This window comes from Uranotaenia lowii, chromosome 2, assembly GCF_029784155.1.
Source record: "Uranotaenia lowii strain MFRU-FL chromosome 2, ASM2978415v1, whole genome shotgun sequence".
Classification (NCBI taxonomy): Eukaryota; Metazoa; Arthropoda; class Insecta; order Diptera; family Culicidae; genus Uranotaenia; species Uranotaenia lowii.
The window spans coordinates 355,263,487-355,283,971 of NC_073692.1; the positions used below are offsets into that span (position 1 = coordinate 355,263,487).

General features: G+C 33.2%; 1 protein-coding gene across 1 annotated transcript; it reads right to left on the reverse strand.

The window, feature by feature from the left end:
• Positions 1–2,532: 2,532 nt before the first annotated feature.
• On the reverse strand, positions 2,533–12,438 carry LOC129748539 (ficolin-1-like). The gene is made up of 5 exons (XM_055743194.1): positions 12,295–12,438; positions 12,183–12,227; positions 11,998–12,110; positions 2,815–3,340; positions 2,533–2,744 (listed from the first exon to the last, which is right to left on the reverse strand). The coding sequence occupies exons 1-5, from the start codon at positions 12,429–12,431 to the stop codon at positions 2,615–2,617; spliced, it is 951 nt and encodes a 316-aa protein (XP_055599169.1). The 5' UTR covers positions 12,432–12,438; the 3' UTR covers positions 2,533–2,614.
• Positions 12,439–20,485: the final 8,047 nt, after the last annotated feature.

Below are 20,485 nucleotides of genomic sequence, written 5' to 3' on the forward strand. Positions count from 1 at the left end.
AAATTTTAAGATTAGTTAAAATAAAAGACGACTAGCATTTGAATATCAAACTGTGAATTTGAATTTAAAAACATGTATTCCCTGTTAAAAGAAGATTTTCAAAAATCCTAAGGACCTAGGCAACCCTAACTAAGCGTTAAATGATAAAATTATTCAAAATTATACTAAATTACTTGAGATTGAATTATTTCCATAAAAACATTATGAACCGTGAGCGTAATGAGTTTCAAGTTTTTATTATCTTAAAAATTCGTTAATGTATAAATCTTTATTCTTTTAACTACTCATCATAATGCTGTTTTTTTAATTCGGAGTGCAAAATATAGACAAAGTTATAGTATATGTACAAATATGAATAGATAGGATAGGATAGGATAGGATAGAATAGGAAAAAAGATTATTACTGAACAGCGAGAAACTTTCATGTCCACTTAATTCACTTCTATCTGAATATACATCACAATCTATTTCATTTTTGATGTGCATTCTATCTTGAATCCGAACAAACTCCGTTACTTTAAAAATAATACATCAATTTTACGAAAAAATAAACTGAAAATTAAATTCTTAAACTCTCATCACTAGAACAGTTATGGTGAATATTTGAAAAACTTTATTGTCTCCATTTGAGCAGAAACACATTTCTCAAAAGTTTAAAATAAATGATTTTTTGATACTTTCTCTTATTTTAAATATTTACAATATCCAAATTTATCACTTATCCAAATCATAAGAAATTATTTTACTCAATAAACAAACTTTTTAAAGGATGGATCTTACCAAATGCCTGCATTGATTCCTTGTTATCGTAGATTCAGCAGTCCCTATCTATAAAGATCGACGTCTGTGCAACCGCCATTTTCAGTATCTAAGGCCAAAAGGGCCATTAAAAGTTTCTGCAGACAATTTGTTTGAGGGATTTGGTCTGATTTCCGCTTCAAGCGACGATATTATATAAACACACCATTTTTCCCGAAAAATCTTGAAACTTTTTTTGATTCAAATTCATCACCTTTTGTTACCTACTAACATTCCAATAACACGCTCTTACCAAGCCTTGAATTCGAACTCATTGCTTGGAAATCGAGCTCCATACTTACTGCTCTAAATATGAAAACCATGAGTAGGCAACGATCTTACTTGATGTGATGATTTTTTTCAAAACGGTTTTCCGGTTCTTAATTTCTTCTTCATTCCAACCTTCAAGCTGTTAAAAAGTTCTTCCGGAACTAAAGGTTCAAATTGACTTCAAATTGTCGTTTCCCAAGTAACGATGTACTAACACGTGATAATTTATGCAAACACGAATTGACATGCTAAACAAGTAGAATTAAGCCTTTAAGTCTACTTCAAAGTTCCTATATTGCCAAGTTGCTTTTGAATGTTTTTAGTTAGTTCACCCGTTGGAACTAACTAAAACATTCAAGTTTACAAAAGAGTATAACAGAGTTTTTTTTAACGAATTATCGAGCTGTACAAAAAGACTTGCAACCCTTCGAGAGCTACTTGTTGTTCAATTTAAGAACGTAAAAACGGTTTTATGGTGATTGTCTAAATTATATTAGTCCAGTTATAACGAAAAAACCATAAGGCATTGTCGTTCCAAAAAACCGTTCGGATGTTGCCAAAATCGAATGTTGCCAGAAACGAATGGGGGATGTACTATAATTCTGAATTTTTGTTCAATTTCTTATACATATGCAAATGTAACTCATTTTATAAATTTGTTTAATTAACGATAGAATTTTACTATACCAAATGAAACCCTAAATAGGATCCTTCACTCTCAACGCCACAGGATCGCTGAATGTACCTGTGTTGTGGTTCATACTGCACATTTGTTCTTTCCTACGTGGCCCATCACTCATGGCAACGGTCGCCAAGGGACGCCACCTGCTTGCCGCATACAAACCAAACTGCAATCGTCATCGCCATAAGGGAACCTCAAGTCCAGCCCGAACAAAACCTCGCTGCAATGCCATCATGGGGGTTCAGTTTCGGTTCAGGTGTCGAGCGCGTTCGGTGTCCTTTTGACGACTTCGCGTATGCCGTGTGGTCCTCGCGTCACTCGCTACTCGGTTACGGTTCAGTGATTTCGGTCGCTCAGAAGGGCGTTTTCGATGAATGTTGGTGTTAATGGGGAAAATTTTGATGAGATTGGTGGATTAAAAGGATGTCTTTGCGTTTGGGACGTCATCTTGAGTGAAATTTTGAGGAAAAGCTACAGTTGAAAAAGTATATCGACCGGCAACGATATAATATTAATAATCCTTACTGGAGTGTGTGAGTGGTCATTAAATGTGAAAAGCGTGTATAACCTATATCGTTGATGCAGTTTCTCAGGTGTAGTGGTTTTGTTTACGTCGTTAAGCGTGCTTTTGGGGTGGTACGGTGACGTCATCAAACAAATAAATATTGAAGCCAATCAAACGGAACGAGCTGGAGCAGTAAATTGGATGAGTCGCAATTCACAGTAATATATTTCATTTGTCTAGCGGAATTCGTTCACGTCAATCATGGATAACGTCGGAATAATAGTAAGGTTTGTATTAACGATATAAAAATATAACGCTATCGCTACGAAGAAAACTTGGGGTTGGGGAGAATTCCATTTTTAGTTTGACTTCAGTTTTTCGCGTATTAACATTGTGGATTCCTTGAGCCCCTGCAAGTCGTTTCGAAACCCGAACCAATTCATGGTTTTGTTGTTGGAATCGTTCTGCTGATAGAGCCCATTGAGATTCCTGAAATGAAGAAAAAAGCAATATTGAGCTCATCCGACAGCTGTCTGTATCGAGTCACGCTAGTTCTTACGCGTTCATGCAGGAGGCAAACCACCAACCACTTTGATAGAACTCGGCACACGATCCGGACTTATGCAGGTCGTTGTCCTGGTCATAAGTGGAAAAATTAACACCGCTACTGGCGCTCAAAGAATCCCCGGCAAGTCCGTTAACGAATGTTCCCAATCTCAATCGGTATTTTCTATCCTTGTCGGCAACCTCGAATCCATCATACAGCGCCATCTTTATAGTTCCGTCGTAATCTACCAGCCGAACCAACAACTCATGTCGCCCAGTTCTCGTTATCTTGTGAATCTTTTCCAAACCAAGCCAATGTTCGTCATCGGGTTCTCCGAACCCCTCGACATATTCGGCCCAATCCCGGGTAAAGTTAAGTTTACCATCAAAACGACGCTGAATCGTAATCCAGCCACCGCCGTAAAAGTCCTGTTCGCAATAAACCAGAAACGGATGAGTGTTCAGCCCATTCGGTCGGATCATGAACACGTTGCTATACTCCGAGGGAACTGATCGGCAACAACCGAAGTAGGCGCCGGCTGTTGAAATTAAAAAAAAACAAAAATCACTTTTAACATGCGACCTTCCAAGCTAATTCAATAAATTCATTTCTAGCTCTAGCAACAAAAAGTCTCATGAAATAGGTACAAAAAAACTTACTAAGCCCCATCATTGATCTGAAGTACGTTCTATGCAGCTCAACATTTAAGTTCTTATTGATAGTTTCAAGTTCCAAAACAAGTCTAGATGACTTTCTATTCAGCATCCAAAAAATCGTAAAATTAGCAATAAATCATCTCCCTGTGATGTAAATATTTTCGCCGTTTTCAGTCTTCTTAAGATGTTCAAACAAGGTTTCATACTGCATACATCCAATGTTAGTTTATTTAGTCTTTTTCAAGAAATCCAACATCAGGAAACAAAGTATACATAAATAGTATTGAATTTTTGCTTGTTTTATAGTGTAACATTGAAAACGAAATTATAATGAATAATTAAATTAATTAATGAATTATATTATCCGCAATTGTTTGTAAGCTCAAGGTCGTAAGTAGAACATTGAACATTTAACACTGCATACAAGTTTGAATGTTAAGTTTTTCAGAACATTCCCAGACAACTAGGCGAGAACAATTTTTAATATCGAACAGTTAAGTAAATTCAAAAAACATAGTGGACAGTAAAAACGACAGATTACTGTAAGTACACTGAATCACAATATCATTCGCACGTTTTTTCAAATATTTGAACATTCTGACCCAAGTTAATTACATTACATAAGTTTTCAATGTTACACTTTAAAACAACAAAAATTTTAACATAATTTATGTATACTTATGTTTTCTCATGCAAGATTCCTTGAAAAAGGCTAAATAAATTATGCCGAAACGTAGGATGTAGTATAAAACCCCGTTTTCACATCTTAATGATACTGAAAATGCCGAAAATATTTACATCATTACCTCACCAGTCGATAGGAAGATTTTATAATTATCTCAATATTTGAATTTCCCCTATTCATCAGATAGTATCAATTTTTGGCTATCTTACAGAAAGGTATAGCGAACGGTCAGTTGGGGATATCATTTATTAAGGGTCCAAGACCCCACTTTATATACACCAATCGACTCAGCTCGATGAATTACGAAGATGTCCGTGGATATGTGTGTTCCATTGAAACGTTCTTACCACACTTTCTCCTATTCTGGGTTTTTCGATTTTGATGAATTTAGTTTCAAAAAATTGGATTTTTTTCCTGTAGGTCATATGTTAAAAACAAAAAAAAACAAAATTGTTTAAAATTGTTCTATTCCATAGTAAATATCATGCTTACGTTGGCTCCAAAAAAGGTAGCCACTCGCTCAGCAGCAGTAGCCAGCAATAGTTAAATTAATTACAGAGGCGATCGAAAATTTGACAATATTCATCAAACAGCCGAAAATCGATCCCACGACATCTATCATGAGAGTTGAGGAGGCTAACCCCTGAACCACTAGTGAGCGTTGTGAAATGTGGCTCTCAAACGAACAGTTTGGAATATTTTGATAGTGAATGAACTCGTAGAATATCAGTTCGCTTATCCTCCAAAAAACGTACTGTCCATCTTTTTGCCTTTCTTACAGAAAGGTATAGTTATCGGTCGATTTGGAAGATCATTAATTATGGGTCTTAGATATACCTTTATAGGTACCTATCGAATCAGTCGAGTTCTGTCGATGTCAGTGTATTTGTGTGTATTGGTGTGATTTTTTGTAAACTTTGTCAACACGTTTTTGCGAAACTGGAAAGTACAATAAAAATGATTTTTGTCTTAAAAAATTTGATTTTTTCCCTCTTCAATGTATAAAAGAAAGAAAAAAAAACAAAATAGTTTGAAAAATAAATTTTTATAGTAATTATCATCAAATCATCACTCCAAAAAACGTGTCAGTTTGGCTTGCTAGCCACAACCAGCAATCACTAAAATCAAGATTATCGATAATATGACGTCAAATTATACGTGACGTCATAGATACGCGCTTGCTATCTGAAAGTATACATCTGTCGATGTGTGGAAGGGAGAACAAACAGGCTTCACTCCCACTCAGGTTTGATGTCATCGTGACAGAAGCCGTGTGGGACGAAAACGACAGTTTTAAGTTCTCCCGGCCGATTTTTATTATTATATTTCAATGGTTCAGTTTAAAACCGAACCAATACAAAAATTTTGGAACCGAAGCTCCAATTAATTAAACATAAAAATGGCTTTCACCAAGGGGTACAACTCGTACAATCCCGAAATTATCATTTTTTTTTCTTTTTTTTTTTGGGATTTTAAACCAGTTGGTTTATTCATCCCCAGTCCCGAAATTATCAATCTCTGCCATAGGGACTTAACTCTCAGAACGCAATAGTTTGCTAGTGATTGTAAGTCCCATCCATCGCCAAACGATAGATTCTCAAGCACTTCTTGGAGAAGGAGAAAACGAAACGGGGACGCGGACTATGCATGAGCACCATCCCATGTTCTCACGTGCCGTTTGTGCTCAGGAAACTTTTTTCTAAGCACCAACGACAGGAGAGAATTTCGCCCGCGAAAGCAAATTGAATCCAATAAGACAAATGCTTCAGAATATCTCTCGAGCTTTAAGCTCTCGGGCTAGTTTTTTTTGTTCCCTTTTCAGATTCTCTTTTCAGATCTACCGTTGTTCGATGAAAACTTTTCGTTCGCATTGAAAAACCTGTGCAATTGTTGCGTTGTTGTTGTTGTTGGGGTTGGTGTATAGCTAGAACCAGTGCTGCAAATTTTCTGAAAGCACGAATGATATTGACTGTGATTTTCTATCAGTGTAAAAAGCTTGAACTGAAATGAACGGAATAGAAAAGTCAACGAATATAAAAGCTTCTGATCGGCTCGGTCATCTTCGTGCCTACGGCAAGCTTTGCGAATATGTCTATCAGTCAGTAGAAAGCTTACTCGTAAACCCGAACTAACTTGTTTTGTTTTTGTCATTTTCAAAAATTGTAAAATGGGATTCGAAAAGAAAACACGATTGGAAATTCGCTAAGACTATACGATTATTCAGAGGGGACGGGAAGAGAGATGAATATAAATTTCTTGATGACGACATGGCGAATATCTGACAAATATGACAAAAATTTGACTATTGTTGTCAAAAAATGACAAAATTTTGACAAAATGTAATAACTATGGTGAAAAATTACAAAATTTTGACAATATTTAGTATGACCAAAATCTGACAAATATGACAAAAGTATGGCCTAAATATGACAAAAAAATTAACTATAAAATGACAAAAAATAACAAAAACATGGCAAAAATCTGACAGATGAGATAAAAATTTGGCAAATGTGATAAAAATATGACAAAAAATATGAAAAATATTACAAAAATAAAGCGAAATTTTAACAATACAATAACAAAACATGACAAAAAAAAAATTACAAAATTATGACTAAAATCTGACAAATATGACAAAATTATGTCAAAATTAAGACAGAAATATGACTTCGATTTAACAATAAAATGACAAAAATTCGACAAACCTTAGCCAAAAATATAACAAATATGTTAAAAATAAGACAAAATGATGACATAAATCTGATAAATATGACAAAATCATTACAAAAATTAACAATAAAATGAAAAAACTTGGCAAACTTATGACAAATTTGGTAAAAAATGACAACAATCTGAAAGATTTGACATTTGTCATATTTTTAGCACTTTATCATAATTTTATATAGTTTGACGACATTTTTGTCCCTTCAATTTAATTTTTTTTTGTTATTTTAATTATAAATTTATTGTTATATATTCGTTTTTACCACGCTTGTCTTCCTTTTGAAATTTTTTTTGCCAGTATTTCGTCATATTTTTGTTATATTTGTCACACTTTTGTCAGTTGTTATATTTTTCCAAAATTTTGTCATTTTTGTTAAAAAAAATTGTCATATTTTTATCACATTTGTCATATTTTCGACAGAGTTGCGTTGGTTTTTTCTATTATATTGTAAAGTTTAAGTCATATTTGTCAGATTTTTGTTCTATTTTTTTGTCATAATTTTGTCATACTTTACCACATTTGTCATGTTTTGTAATTTTATTGCCCAATTTTTGTCATATTTGTGTCTTAATTTTGTTACATGTTGTCGTAATTTTGTCCCCCACATTCGTCCCACACGCTCCCTCGCCAGCGTTCTCCTCGCCAATCCGAACACTTATTTCTCAACCTTCCCACCTCTACACACTATCACGTTTTTTCCTTATCAAAATCCTTAAAAAATAGGAATCTCAGCAGTAATAATTCAATTTCCGCAAGTCTAGTGCATCGAACAAGCTTTGTCACCATTCAACTAAACTTAATGAAAATCGAATCGAGCTTTTTTCACTTTCAGCAATGTTTGCTTGATACTGAAAATGAAGATTGGATAATCTCATGAACCTGCAAAGAGCCTGAATGTATACTGAGCTCCGATGTTGCCGATTCGTGAATGAGTATGCAGAGTGCTTTCGGGATTGAGCTTTCTGTTCATTATCTGATGAATGCGGATGGAAACGAACTGAGCGTACACTGCAGTAAATTCAATTGAAAATTGAAAGCTGAAACTGATTATTTGCAGCACTGGCTAGAACGATGACGGCTTGGTAGTCAATCCGAATTCTCACATGCATAAGCCAATGGAAGGTAATAACCAAACAGTAGCGCCACCAAGTCCTCAATAGTAGAGTTTAAAGCATTTTGGATTTTTATGGAACATGCATATAAAGCTGAAACGCTAATAATTATAATTGACAATGTTGAAAAAACTGTCCGATTTAACCATTTCAACCAGATTGACCAAACACAAAATTGACAAAATTGAAAAAAAAACAATGACAAAATAGATCAAAATGTATCCTTAATTTTTATACCTCCCATTTTGAAGTTACCAAATGCTGTAACTCCAAAAGAAGTAAATGGAGTTAGATTTCAATGTCATAGAAACGGAATCAAACAAGATATTCCAGAATTATGTCATTCAAAAATCTCCAATCAATTGTAAATAATGTTATGTATTGATATGAAAATTAGGATTATAGAAAAATACTTTTATCCTATAAAAAACTTTGAATCTTAATTTCTTTAGATTTCTTAGGATTTACTGCGTATGAAATTCCTTAATCATAATTCATAATTCATTTTGTTCCATATGTATCCAAATATAATTAATAGGCTACAATCCACTGTCAAGTGTATTAAATCGGGTTTTTTATTGAGTTTAGTAATTTTTGCATTCGATTTTCTTTAATCATCTTTTTATTGATTTATCATATATAATTTAGAAATAAGGTATCCATCATTGTGTCATAGGTTTCTAAAGATAATTTACACTCTGTAAGAACCCGATCAGGAGGGAAAAACAAAATTATATCAAGATGAGATATTTTGATACTAATTTTTTTCCATCTATATGAGTTATAATTCAGTACTCGAAGGATGTTAGAATATCTCAAATTATATAAAAAAATCTATACTATCATAGCTAAATTATATCAGTTTTTGATATGCTCCTATCAAGATTATATCTGGTTCAGATAGCATAGTTTGATATTAGGCAGAACAAATCCTATCAAAATTATAACTTATCAAGATATGAATGCTTCGAGAAAATTTTTTAGTGGAATTTTCCAATAAAATTTGAACAACCGGACCGGACCTAACTTTTCGTTAATATTGTGTAAAAAAGCCGGTCAAGTCCGGATAAAAAATTGAATTACTATTACAAATGGGAATTTTGTAAAATGAAGACAAATTTGAATTTGCTTCTTCGAGAATTTAAACTGAGCACATAATAGAATTCAATTTGATAAGAAGAGGAATGAAGGTTATATTATTTGAATAATATTAAGTGATCAAAGTCAGTAGTCAGTAATTTAAACATTTTTTAAGATCATTTTTTTCTAGTTTTAAAAATAAAAGGCTTATTTAATTTATAGTATGCCATTAATAAATGAAGGCTTATATTGAAAACGTCTAGGTTTGGAAATTTGATTGAGCTATTGGAAATTGATAAAAATAATTACATTGACAGAAAAAATATTTTTTTTAAAGGAACACAAACACACATAGGATCTCAATGAAACTTGATGTTTCCTCGAAGAGATTCCATTAACTTAACTCTAAGCGTACTGCTTTCGAGGATATGAAGGATAGCATCTTACAAATGCTAAAACCACCAACTCACAGAAAGTGGACTATGTTTGTCGTGACAAAAATTAAGCATAAAGAAACCTGCTACTTCGAATCTTTTGTCACAATGTTTAAAATAATTAAAAAATCATGATGGTTTCATAAAGAATATTTTAAAAAGAAGATATAAGTTAAACTCATTTTTATATTTTTAAGCGCAGGTTTTCTAGATCAAAATTCCAAGCTTTGAATATTTTGTCACCGTCAATCAGTCAATATTAGGTCCTGGAAAAGATAAATGATTTAAACAATACATTTCTTGTTAAATTTCAAGATTTATAGTCTTCATTGAAAAAAGTGCTTTTAGAACACAATAATATTGGATGTAAAAGCAATAAATATTAAACTACAAACCAAAAAAAATTGAAATAAGGGGACTAAGCAATTTGAGTAATTAATTTTAAAATTAATTCTGAGTAGAATGATGTTTTTTTTATTATTTTAGAAGAAAAACTACAAATAAAAACACGGTATCTTTTTTGAAAAATAATTCATGAAATTAAATTGACGATCTATTAAAACCCTTCGAAATGTGGAATTGACCATTACGCAGAATGAAAAATTAAAAAAAAGTTGAGGCTGAACATTTTTTCTTGAAATACCTTTTCTTGTTGAAAAACATTATTTGAACGTGGGACTGAGAGTTCATGACAGGTATATAAAATTTACTTTAGAAACTATTGCACGTATATCTCACTCGACAATCAATCGAGTATTGAAATGTTTGAAAACTTCCGAACAAAATATTTCCTGCCAGCAAATATCTACGCTGTCAAAACCTCTAAAATTCATGTTTTTTTTTTATTTTTTTTCTTAAAGAACATCATTAAGTCATCTGAATGCTAATTAACTAAGTATAATTAACACAATGTACTTATCTTTTCAACGTCCTAAAATTATCGGAGCAGCTAGTCTTCAGCCTTTTTGAGTTGGTCCGGAAGGCGTCAATATCTCAATATTAAACACTGCAAAACATTGCACCACAATAAAACTTTGTTAACTTTTAAGTCGAATTTTGGCAAAAAAATTTAAAAAAAATTGTAATTGTATGATAATAATTGCATTTTTAACAGTCTTACTGCCAAGGTGTCCGAGATCACGCAAAAATCTGTATTATTACAGAATTTTTAGCAAAATTTCCATATATCACAGAATTTTTAAAATTTGCACAGAATACACAGGTTTTCTATATTTCGAACAAACTTCCAAAATTATTAATTTTTTTTTATTCTTTCGACTTTCTATTTCTGACTCAAACTCATGGAAAAAAAATTAAAACAAGGTAATGTGAATTGATTTTTTTTTCTATTAAAACTGGGAGCAGTTTCCAATTTGTTGATGTTCCATTTGATTTTTTCGATAAACTTCATAGAAATAGCGCCACAGAATTATAGGTTCAAATCACAGAATTCAAGATTGTTTTTTGTTAAAAACATAAATTTTTTTCTCGGCAACTTTGCTCATTGCACTGTGTTACAAAAAAATTCTGCAAATATGACTTTGTTTAACGGTAAAAAAAAGAACACACACCTTTAGGATCTCAGTGAAACTTCATGTTTCTTTGAAGAGATCTAAATTTTTACTTAAGACTAAAGCGTACATCTTTCAAGGATATAATGGTCAGTATTTTACTAATGCTAATACCACCAACCCACAGAAAGAGTACTATGTATGCCGTGACCGAGACTCGATCTCATGACCTCTGGCTTAGAAGACTTGAACGCTATCCTCTAGGCCACGATCGGCTTAGAAATTTATGCCATTAAAAAAAATCATTATTTTTAGCTTTTTAAATTTGTTGTGTTTTAAACAGTAAAAAATTTGAATTTTTTTTTGGATTTCATAATTTCAAACTTGATTTTTGAGGCATTAATACAGTTTGAAAAGTTTCACAATACTAGGTACTACTTAAAAGATAAAAATCGTACCTATTTATAATTGAGGTTTCGAATGCAGTAGTGCAGGGTTAAAATCTTCGTATTAAATTTTTCCTTGAATCTCGGGATTTTCCAAAAAAAGATCGATTTCGAGATTAAAATGGCCGGGGAATGGACATTCTACCCAAGCAACCAAAAGTTCCATAAAACAGGTACGATAAAGCTTACCCAGCCCCATCATTGATCTGAAGTAGGTTCTAAGCAGCACGAATTTTAAATTTTTATTAATATTTTTAAATTCCAAAAACAAGTCTAAATAACTTTCCATTCAGCTTCCAGCGTCCAGCAGTAAATATGTGACTTTGGTTGCTCGGAAACTAATCATAATTAGTTTAAAGGAAAAAAAAATTGTATTTATCACTTCTGAGAAAGTGATGTGGTCGTACTATCGATCATCTGACGTCAGAAATGTTTACTCTATCGCTTTTGAATGGAATTTAAACTCTAACGGGCAAAGTTTACGATAACACATCACATTTTTGCACAATTATAGTCGTTCATTGCTCACTGATAAATACTACTTACAGTTGCGAGAGATGGCTTTCTTCAATGATTCCAATGTGTTATCCATGACTGAAAACCTTTGATCCGCTTTGATATTCTCCACCTTCATTTCCTGACCGAATTTTTGCTCCAAACTAAAATTTAAGTAATTATCAACACCAATTATTTTAATTAGCTGTAGTTCAAATTTCACAATAAATAACAACCTTCGTTCAAACTCACTTAGGCGCTCATCTAGTCGTTTAATAATCCTAAAAACAAACAATGAATAAAAGAACGTCGCTTAATCTACCGAAAAACTTAAAAAAACGGTCCCACCTTTCCTCGATTTGATTAAGTTTCGATTTGAATATTTCATCTTGTGAGTAATAGACATTTCCAACTGCGAAACGTGTAGAAAGTATGCAAAATAAAGTTATCACAGCGAGTGTTACTCTTCCAACAGAAAGATCCATCTCGAGCAAAGCGCTAATGGGAACTGATGCAAATGTTGGTGCTATCCGTGCACGGAATAATTCTTTTGGGGAATTCCACCATGCCGCAGCATATTGTTCTCTTATTCATGAAGTTCCTATTGTCGAGTAGTGGATGAGTTAAGTCAGCGTTGACGTATTTATACGAATTTAAATGATTTTAGGCAACCTACGTCTAAAAATAATGTTAAACTATCCGTTGAAAAATGCGTGATGTTTGAATAGTTTTTGATAATGTTATGTTCATGAAAAAAAATCGCTATTCAATACATAGGGGAGAATGGGGAAACTTGATCCCCTTTCCTTATTTCCATCATATCTTTTGGAAGAAATAAGCAACTCATCGTCTTTTGCATTTTCTGACAGCGTGTAATTTCAAGTTTATATGCTCCAGAAGAACGGAACATGAACTCGTAGATGAACTAGAAGCATTTTCGTGAAACTAAAAAAAATGTGAAATTATTTTTAGTTACAGGAGACTCCTATGCTAAAGGAGACTTGATCCTTAGTTCAGGGTACCCTGACCATAGGCAAATATCTAGTAAAATCCGAAGACAAAAGGTTCGTTGACAATTTTTTGTCATTTTAGTTATCATTTCACTGTTTGTAAGTATCAGACAAAGAAAATTCCAAAAGATTGTAAACTACTTCAGAGTCATTGCATACTTTAAGTCGCAATTTTCTAGTTTTAAGATAAATACAGTAATTTGAGTCCTTTTAAACAAATAATTACAGAATAAACATTTGTGATTGGACAAATGTAAGCAATTTCACGATAACCAATGGTAACGATCCATTCAGAAGAAAAATATATATTTTTGGACTCTTGGGATCAATTAAGGCGTTTAGGATCAGAGGGTGCAACTGCCTATATGATAGTTTTGAGAAAACGCACTTCAAAGTTGTGAAGGTGCTCGATTTTTTATATATTTTTTTTAATTCGAACATGTTTAATTCAATCGAAAAAGTGTTCAAAAAATTATTAAAAAAATCGAGTTTGGTACCAGATACATATTGATTCTTCTTTAGAAAAAAATTGAGAGTTTGATATTGGTTTGAAAATGTGGCATTTCGAAGTTCATGTTATGCTCTTAACTACTGATATATTGAAATAGATAATTTTATTCTATCATGTGACAAACATTTTAAAGTGATTAAAAAACATCTTAAAATCATATTTTGTTAAATTTTTCAAACACAGTTTAATAACTCGAAAAATAAAATTATTGAAATTTGTTGAGATAACAGCATTGTTTTTTTTTTTTGTTATATTTGGCATATTTTTCTAGAACATTTCATATTTGTAAGACATTCTTGTTTCGAGATTTAGCGAAGGAATCAAATATTCCCAGGGATCAAGTATCCTCAGCCTCCCCTAATATTAAGATTTCATTACTTGGATCATGTTATTATTTCTTTATTGTTTTGCATTTCAAAGTCCATGTTTTGAGGTATGGCTTAGTTGAACGAATCGCCAATGATTGCTACTCCGTGATTGATCGAGGCCATCAATTTTGTGCAAAGGTCAAAAGAATTGTGCTTGGGATTAACAGTACATTTTCAATGTACAAAAGTGAAGCTCTCCCTTCATTAAATGATTAATAACGGTGCCGACCACGTCCTAGTAGTCAATAGATGGAAAGAAAGAAGGTGTAAATTGTTACTTCCGGATCTTGGTAACAATGAAAGCTCGATTTCCAAATTCGTAACGTTCCCTTTTATTCGTTCGAAGCTCTACCGGTACACGTTTTAAATTCCTTCGATTTCAACATTGATTAAATATAGCAATAATCTTTACAATTCTCAATCTTACGTTTAGTGAACTCTCTATACGTTTTCTATTATCTCGATTTTCAGTAATATGCCTCAGCTATTCACCTACGCCTTTAACTATCTTAGGTTAGAAATTGAATTAAACGTTTCTCTACAAATTTCTCACCTCTGCTCCAGTTCGATACTATCGCACTGTTACAAATTCAAAACCGCGCACTTGTGTGGTATTGTAGCCTAAATTAAAGTAGGTAAACGTTAGAATATCACTTTACATACTAAGCGTAAAGCGTACCTGTGCTAGGAGGAACTAAGTAGGCCTAGCTCGAGTGCGGTTGTGTTTTTTGTCACGGTCGCGTTTTGCTTCGTTATTCTTGGAAATTTATTTTTCCACGCGTTAGTTTTTAGCTGCAAAATTAGAACTCTTTAAATTGAATAATGTAAAGTGAACATGGTTGTATTTTAGTTAAAAATTCGTTTTTTAACTCTAAAATAACAAGGTATTGCAGTGAAAAGTGTAATTTTTATCAGTTGTGTGAAGATGTGAACTGTAAGTGGGATTGAAAAAGGGCCTCTGATAAATTCGGTTTACTAATTTCTAATAATAAGTCGGTATTTCAATTAATCTGGAGATAATAAGCTACAAAAAGTGATCAATGCGAGTGAGAAAGGTTGAAGGGTCGATGTATTAACATGAGTATGTCGGTCAAGAATTTTTCGAAAAAAATCTCATGCGGAAACCATATTTGGCAAATTTTGTTTGTTGGTATATGAGGAGGGATTAATAGATCCGTACACTAAGTTGAACGTTTGAGTCCTGATGCTTAGCCTAAATTCCACAGGCCTAAGGCAACAGGTGAACGGTGAATATTCGTGAAATCGTCGGGAAAAAGGGCGCTTCTCTGCAATGGTGATGGAACCTTCACAGAATTGCAATGATTGCTATGATTTCCAGCAAATTCCTTGAAGAAGAACAACAGAAGTTTCGGTGTTCATGGCTCGGATAAATCATGCAGCTAAGTCCTTGTTTTGAATTATTTCTGTTTTAATAAATCTTGACTGATTGCATAATGTAGATTACATAACATAGATATGTAGTATTTTATAAAATTATATTTTATTAATTTAATTATGATAACCATTCATATATGTAAACTATTTAATCGGCAGGGTGAATGGTTGAAAACGTGTAAGTTGGGCATAATGAATTGAAATATTAAATTTTCATCACAAAATCTTTCTTAAAGTAAATTTTGAAAGGTTTTGTGGCTGTTATTACTAATTAGGATTCTCTTTTCTTTAATTTTTATTTTCAAGAGCGAGTAACGGCGCTATAACCAAGGTCTTTGACCAGAAATGATGGCGCATAGAAATTCAAAACTTGCGAAAATTTAGAGGTGAAGTTAAACCATAAAACATTTCATTTAAATTCAATCAATCCATTTGCTATAGTTTTGAAGTTTTATGCCGAAATACCTCATTCCCAGCCACAGAAGAAGGAAATTCCAAGGACCATCGTCAAAGAGTACCATAAATTTTAGCATTTGTGCTCCCAACGTTGGTATTTTTAATTGTAAATTCATAATCACAGGAACGTATGGTACTGTTGTCCACGTTTCTTCCTCCCTGTGTTCCAGTTGTCTCTGCGTCTAATACTGCACAGTGGGCCCGGCCGAGTAAAGATGGGTAGTAAATGTACTTTTACTACTCACCGGGATGCTGACAAGTTCTGGCTGTGTATGTATCATAAGCATAAGCATATGCAGCATAAGCATAAGCATAAGCGTAAAGCGTACCTGTGCTAGATTTCCTGAGCAGATTCTCAATTTGCACCTTCCGTGCCTTGAATTAGTTGCAGATGCCTAGATTCAAGTAATTTTAAGTTAGATTTGAATACAAGATTGGATATTCCAACTAAAGGTCTACCTTAGCACCTGAGTTAAGCACAAGTTAACAATTTCACAATAACCACTATGAATGAAATGAATGAAATAGTATTGTTTTTGTTTTACTCTTCTGTTTTCGGTCCTCAGTTTCCCGCCTAACGCGCCTAACTACTTTTCTCACATCTCACAACATTCGAACTCATTTCCGAAACCCTCGAACTGTCATTTGAGATTAGATGTGTTCAATGCTGTTTTCGGTTTCGAAGGTCAGTTCAGTGACAGTAGGGAAATGTATGCTTTAGGATTTTTAAACTTTCTTTAGTTATGTCAGAAATACTTGTTATGTCTTACCTTAAGAAATTTTTAAAAATCTAGAACTTATCGTTTGTAAGACCAATGTTTCTCTTAAACAGAACATTTAAGTCATATAGTACTTCTTGATTGAATGGAGGACATTAATCAAATTCAGATTTTTTTTCTATCAAGAAAGTTTGTTAGTTCATCGGTTAGTTAATGATTTATTTTACTCATATCTGATTTATTTTTAAACCTATAAAGGACAAATCACTAAAACTAGAAGTGATAAACAAAATCTGACAAGATTCTAGTTTTGAATGTCAAATTCTTTCAAATCTATCATTACAACATAGGCACCAAAAATGCTGTTTTTGAGTTATCCAACGAATGCTATAAAAAAGTTCTGAAATGGTAATTCTCCTTCTGAAATTTAATATAAAACTAATCGTTTCATCAGCAAAATTTGTTTTTTTTATTCCAAATAAATTTCCCGAATTTTGTAGTTGGTGTTCTTTTAATTTTTCAATGAGTTTACCGAATTTAACAGTCCGACTTGTTAATATTTTTTTTTTATTAATAAGTTTGTCTTTGTTGTTATGTTTCGGATTTTTTAAATCTGAAAATTTTATCTTCTTGGAAGCCTATGAGTCTAAATTTTCCGTTAGAAAAACATAGTTTTTAACTTTTGTCCTTTTACGGACTCAATTAGGCGTTCAGAAAGATTCCTTCATGCTCCAATGCATGCTTTAGTTTGCCCGGATATTTAATACAAAATTTTGGAAAAGTCGGTCCGGCTCAATTGCTCGATTGCTTAAAAAAGCCCGAATTTTTCCTGGTTTAAATAATTTTATTGGCCAAATGCAATAGAATTTTTTTTTTGTAATTTTTTTTAATGCGTCCAAAACCAATTATTTTATGAATATTTTATAAAAATAATCTTGAAAGGTTTTTCGGAAGACTAAAATATGATTTAAAATCTGCTGAAAATTTTTAATGAAAAAACTTTTTCTTAAGTTTTTAATTCTTGATTTTTGTTAAATATTTCCAGGGTTCAGAACTTAATTAGTCCGGACTTTGGTAGACAATCTTGTAATCAAATGTCCGGATTTCGCTAGGTTTTTAAATAAAAAAAAAACCGGATTTGTCAGGGCCGGTACGTGAGAAAAAAATCTGCCATTCTTATGCCACATGCAGCGTCAATTCTATCCACCCGACGTCAGCTTCGAGAGAATCATCTAGAAAAGTTGCAAAATGTTTCTCAATCCCTTGCGCACAGGACGTCAAACGTTTTGGCAAGTAAAAGTCGGCCGTGCGCCGTGCGCTAAATTCCTTTGACTGCACGTTCAGAAAAATTCAAACGATTCTCTGAAATTAGGATAACATGCAAGTCCAAAGATAAAGTCACTTGAGCTGAACAGAAAGAATCATTACATTTTCGAAGATTGCGTAGCATCTCTTCGCACCACTGGACCTTCAGATGAATCATCCGCGAGGATGAAAGTCCCGGAATAAAGAAAAAAAACAACTTCAAAAAACCTCTGGCCCCAATACTTTAGCTGACGGCGAAATATTTTCCAGCGATTGAAATTTTATTCTTTAAAAGTTGCGCTTGAATTTTTTTTTGAATAAATCTTGATTTTTAATTCACCTATGAAAAGTTGAAAAAATGGTTCGAAGAAGCAATTTCAAAGCAAAATTTGAATGCTTTGTGCTTTCAATGTTTACAAAAAAACTTGAAAGTCTTTGTTTTTATTTTTATCAATTTCCTTTTGGTAATTGGAGACATAGAATATCTCAATCTGTAATTTGTTAGTATAAGCTTTCAATGATGTGTTGAACATGTTGGTTTATAAGTATAAAGTTATTATTGTAATTTAAAAAAAATTAAATCATTTTGCATGTTTTTTTATAACTTCAAGACTTCAAAAAACAATCTTTTTTTAGGTTTTAATCTCTGGCACTGTTGAAACCAAATTATAATTTTCTTCTTATTATCGAAATAAATTCAATTATCAACAAAGTGAAAGAAGATAACACAAAAATGACATAAACATTATGCAAAGTTATCACACATATTATGTTAAAAATACAGAAAAAATAATAAAACAAAATACATTATTGTTAAAAAAAATAAGTTACTCAAAACCTTCACAAAAATAATAAAAAAAAAATAGAAATAAAGAAACAAAAATTTGAAAAATACACAAAAAAAATGTATAATAAACAGGAAAAGGATTGAAAATTACACCAATATGACACAAATCTATATATATATAAAAATGAATTTCTGTCTGTCTGTCTGTCTGTCTGTCTGTTCCCTATAGACTCGGAAACTACTGAACCGATTTGCGTGAAACTTGGCAGGTAAGGGTATTGGAGGCCGGGGAAGGTTCCTATTATGGTTTGAGACCCCTCCCTCTCTCATGAAGGGGAGGGGTCCCCAAACAAAAGACAATTTGTGGCATAACTCGAGAACCAATCAAGTAAATGGAAACAAATTCGACATGGGTGGGTACTGGGGTACGAGGAATGTTTCTAAGAATATTTGGTACCCCTCCCTCCTTTCAGTGGGGAGATAGAAAGGGGGAGGGGGCCTACCCTACAATTTTTTACATAACTGGAGAGTTAATCAAGCTAATGGAATAAAATTTGGCATGGGAGGGTAGGGGAATACGAAAAATGGTTCTATGATTATTTCAAACCCCTCCCTCCTTCCATTGGAGATACAGAAAGAAGGGGGGGGCCTTTAACCACTTTATTATTGCATTGCTTGAAAACTATTCGAGCAAAAGAAACCAAAATTGGCTAAGAAGGATATATGGGTACGATAAATAGTTCTATGAATATTTGGTACCCCTCCCTTCTTCCAGTGAGGATATAGAAAGTGGGGAGGGTGCTCCTTTATAATTTTCAGCATAACTGGATAAATAATCAAGCAAATGGCACCCAATTTGGCGTGGGAAGGTATTTGATTACGATAAGTGCTTCTATGATATTTTGAGAACCCTTTGTCCTTCAAGTCGGAAAATCTTAAGGGAGGAGGGTCCTCCCATATAATTTTTGCATCCTTCGGGAACTTACTAAGCATATGGAACGAAATTTGGCTTGAGAGGGTATTTGAGCACAGGGAAGGTTTCTGTGAATATTTGGTACTACTGCCTCCTTCCAGTGGGGTGATATGAAGGAGAGGGTGGGGGGGGGGGGGGCTTCTTTACAATTTTTCGCATTACTCGAGAACTAATCAAGCAAATGGAAACAACTTTGGCATGGGAAAGCCTTTGGATACGTAAAATGGTTATTAGCTTATTTGAGACTTCTTTCTCTTTCAATTGAGAATGCAGTTAGTTTTTTTTCTCGAGGGATTTTAAGCACCCTTATGGCTTATTCATCCCGAAGAATGCTTTTAGGGAAGACGGAAGCTCATATATGTATGATTGTTTTGCATAAACCAAAAACTGATCTAACAAATAGAACCAAGTATGACATGGGAACTATCATTCAACTAAGCAACTGGGGAAGAATTTGGCATATAAGTGTATTTGAATACACGGAATGTTCAATCTTGATCCCCTTCTTCCAGGTAGGGGATAGGTAGGAAGAGCGGCTCCGATACAAATTTTATAGCATAACTCGACAACTAATAAATCAAACGAACCCAAATTTGGCATGAGAGGGTATTCGAGCACAAGATATGTTTTTCCGGTAGTTTAGCATCACTACCACAAAACAGTGGAACGATATAGAGAGAAAAGAGGGCATTGATACAATTTGTTTCATATTTCGATAACTTATCGAGAAAATAGAATTAAATTATCATGGGAGCAAATTTGTGTACGAGCAATGTTTCTTCGATGGTTTTAGAACCCCTTCTCTTGCCAGAGGGGAGATATACAGTGGGAGAGGGTCACCAATTTTTTGAATAACTCGAGAACTTATCGAGAATGGAGCCATATATGACGTGGGATCGTATTTGTATACAAGAAGTTTTTTTCTGATGTTATGAGACCCTTCCTTCAATTAGGGATATAGGAATGGGGTAATTTGTATGATTATTCGAAAACGAAAAGATAAAATAAATGTCCC

Excerpts from the sequence above, each read along its gene's own strand:
- LOC129748539 (XM_055743194.1), bottom strand. The coding sequence starts at position 12,431 with ATGGATCTTTCTGTTGGAAGAGTAACACTCGCTGTGATAACTTTATTT. Across the intron at positions 12,228-12,294 it reads CTTAATCAAATCGAGGAAAG|GATTATTAAACGACTAGATG; the intron begins GTGGGACCGTTT and ends GTTTGTTTTTAG. Across the intron at positions 3,341-11,997 it reads GAAAGCCATCTCTCGCAACT|CCGGCGCCTACTTCGGTTGT; the intron begins GTAAGTAGTATT and ends TAATTTCAACAG.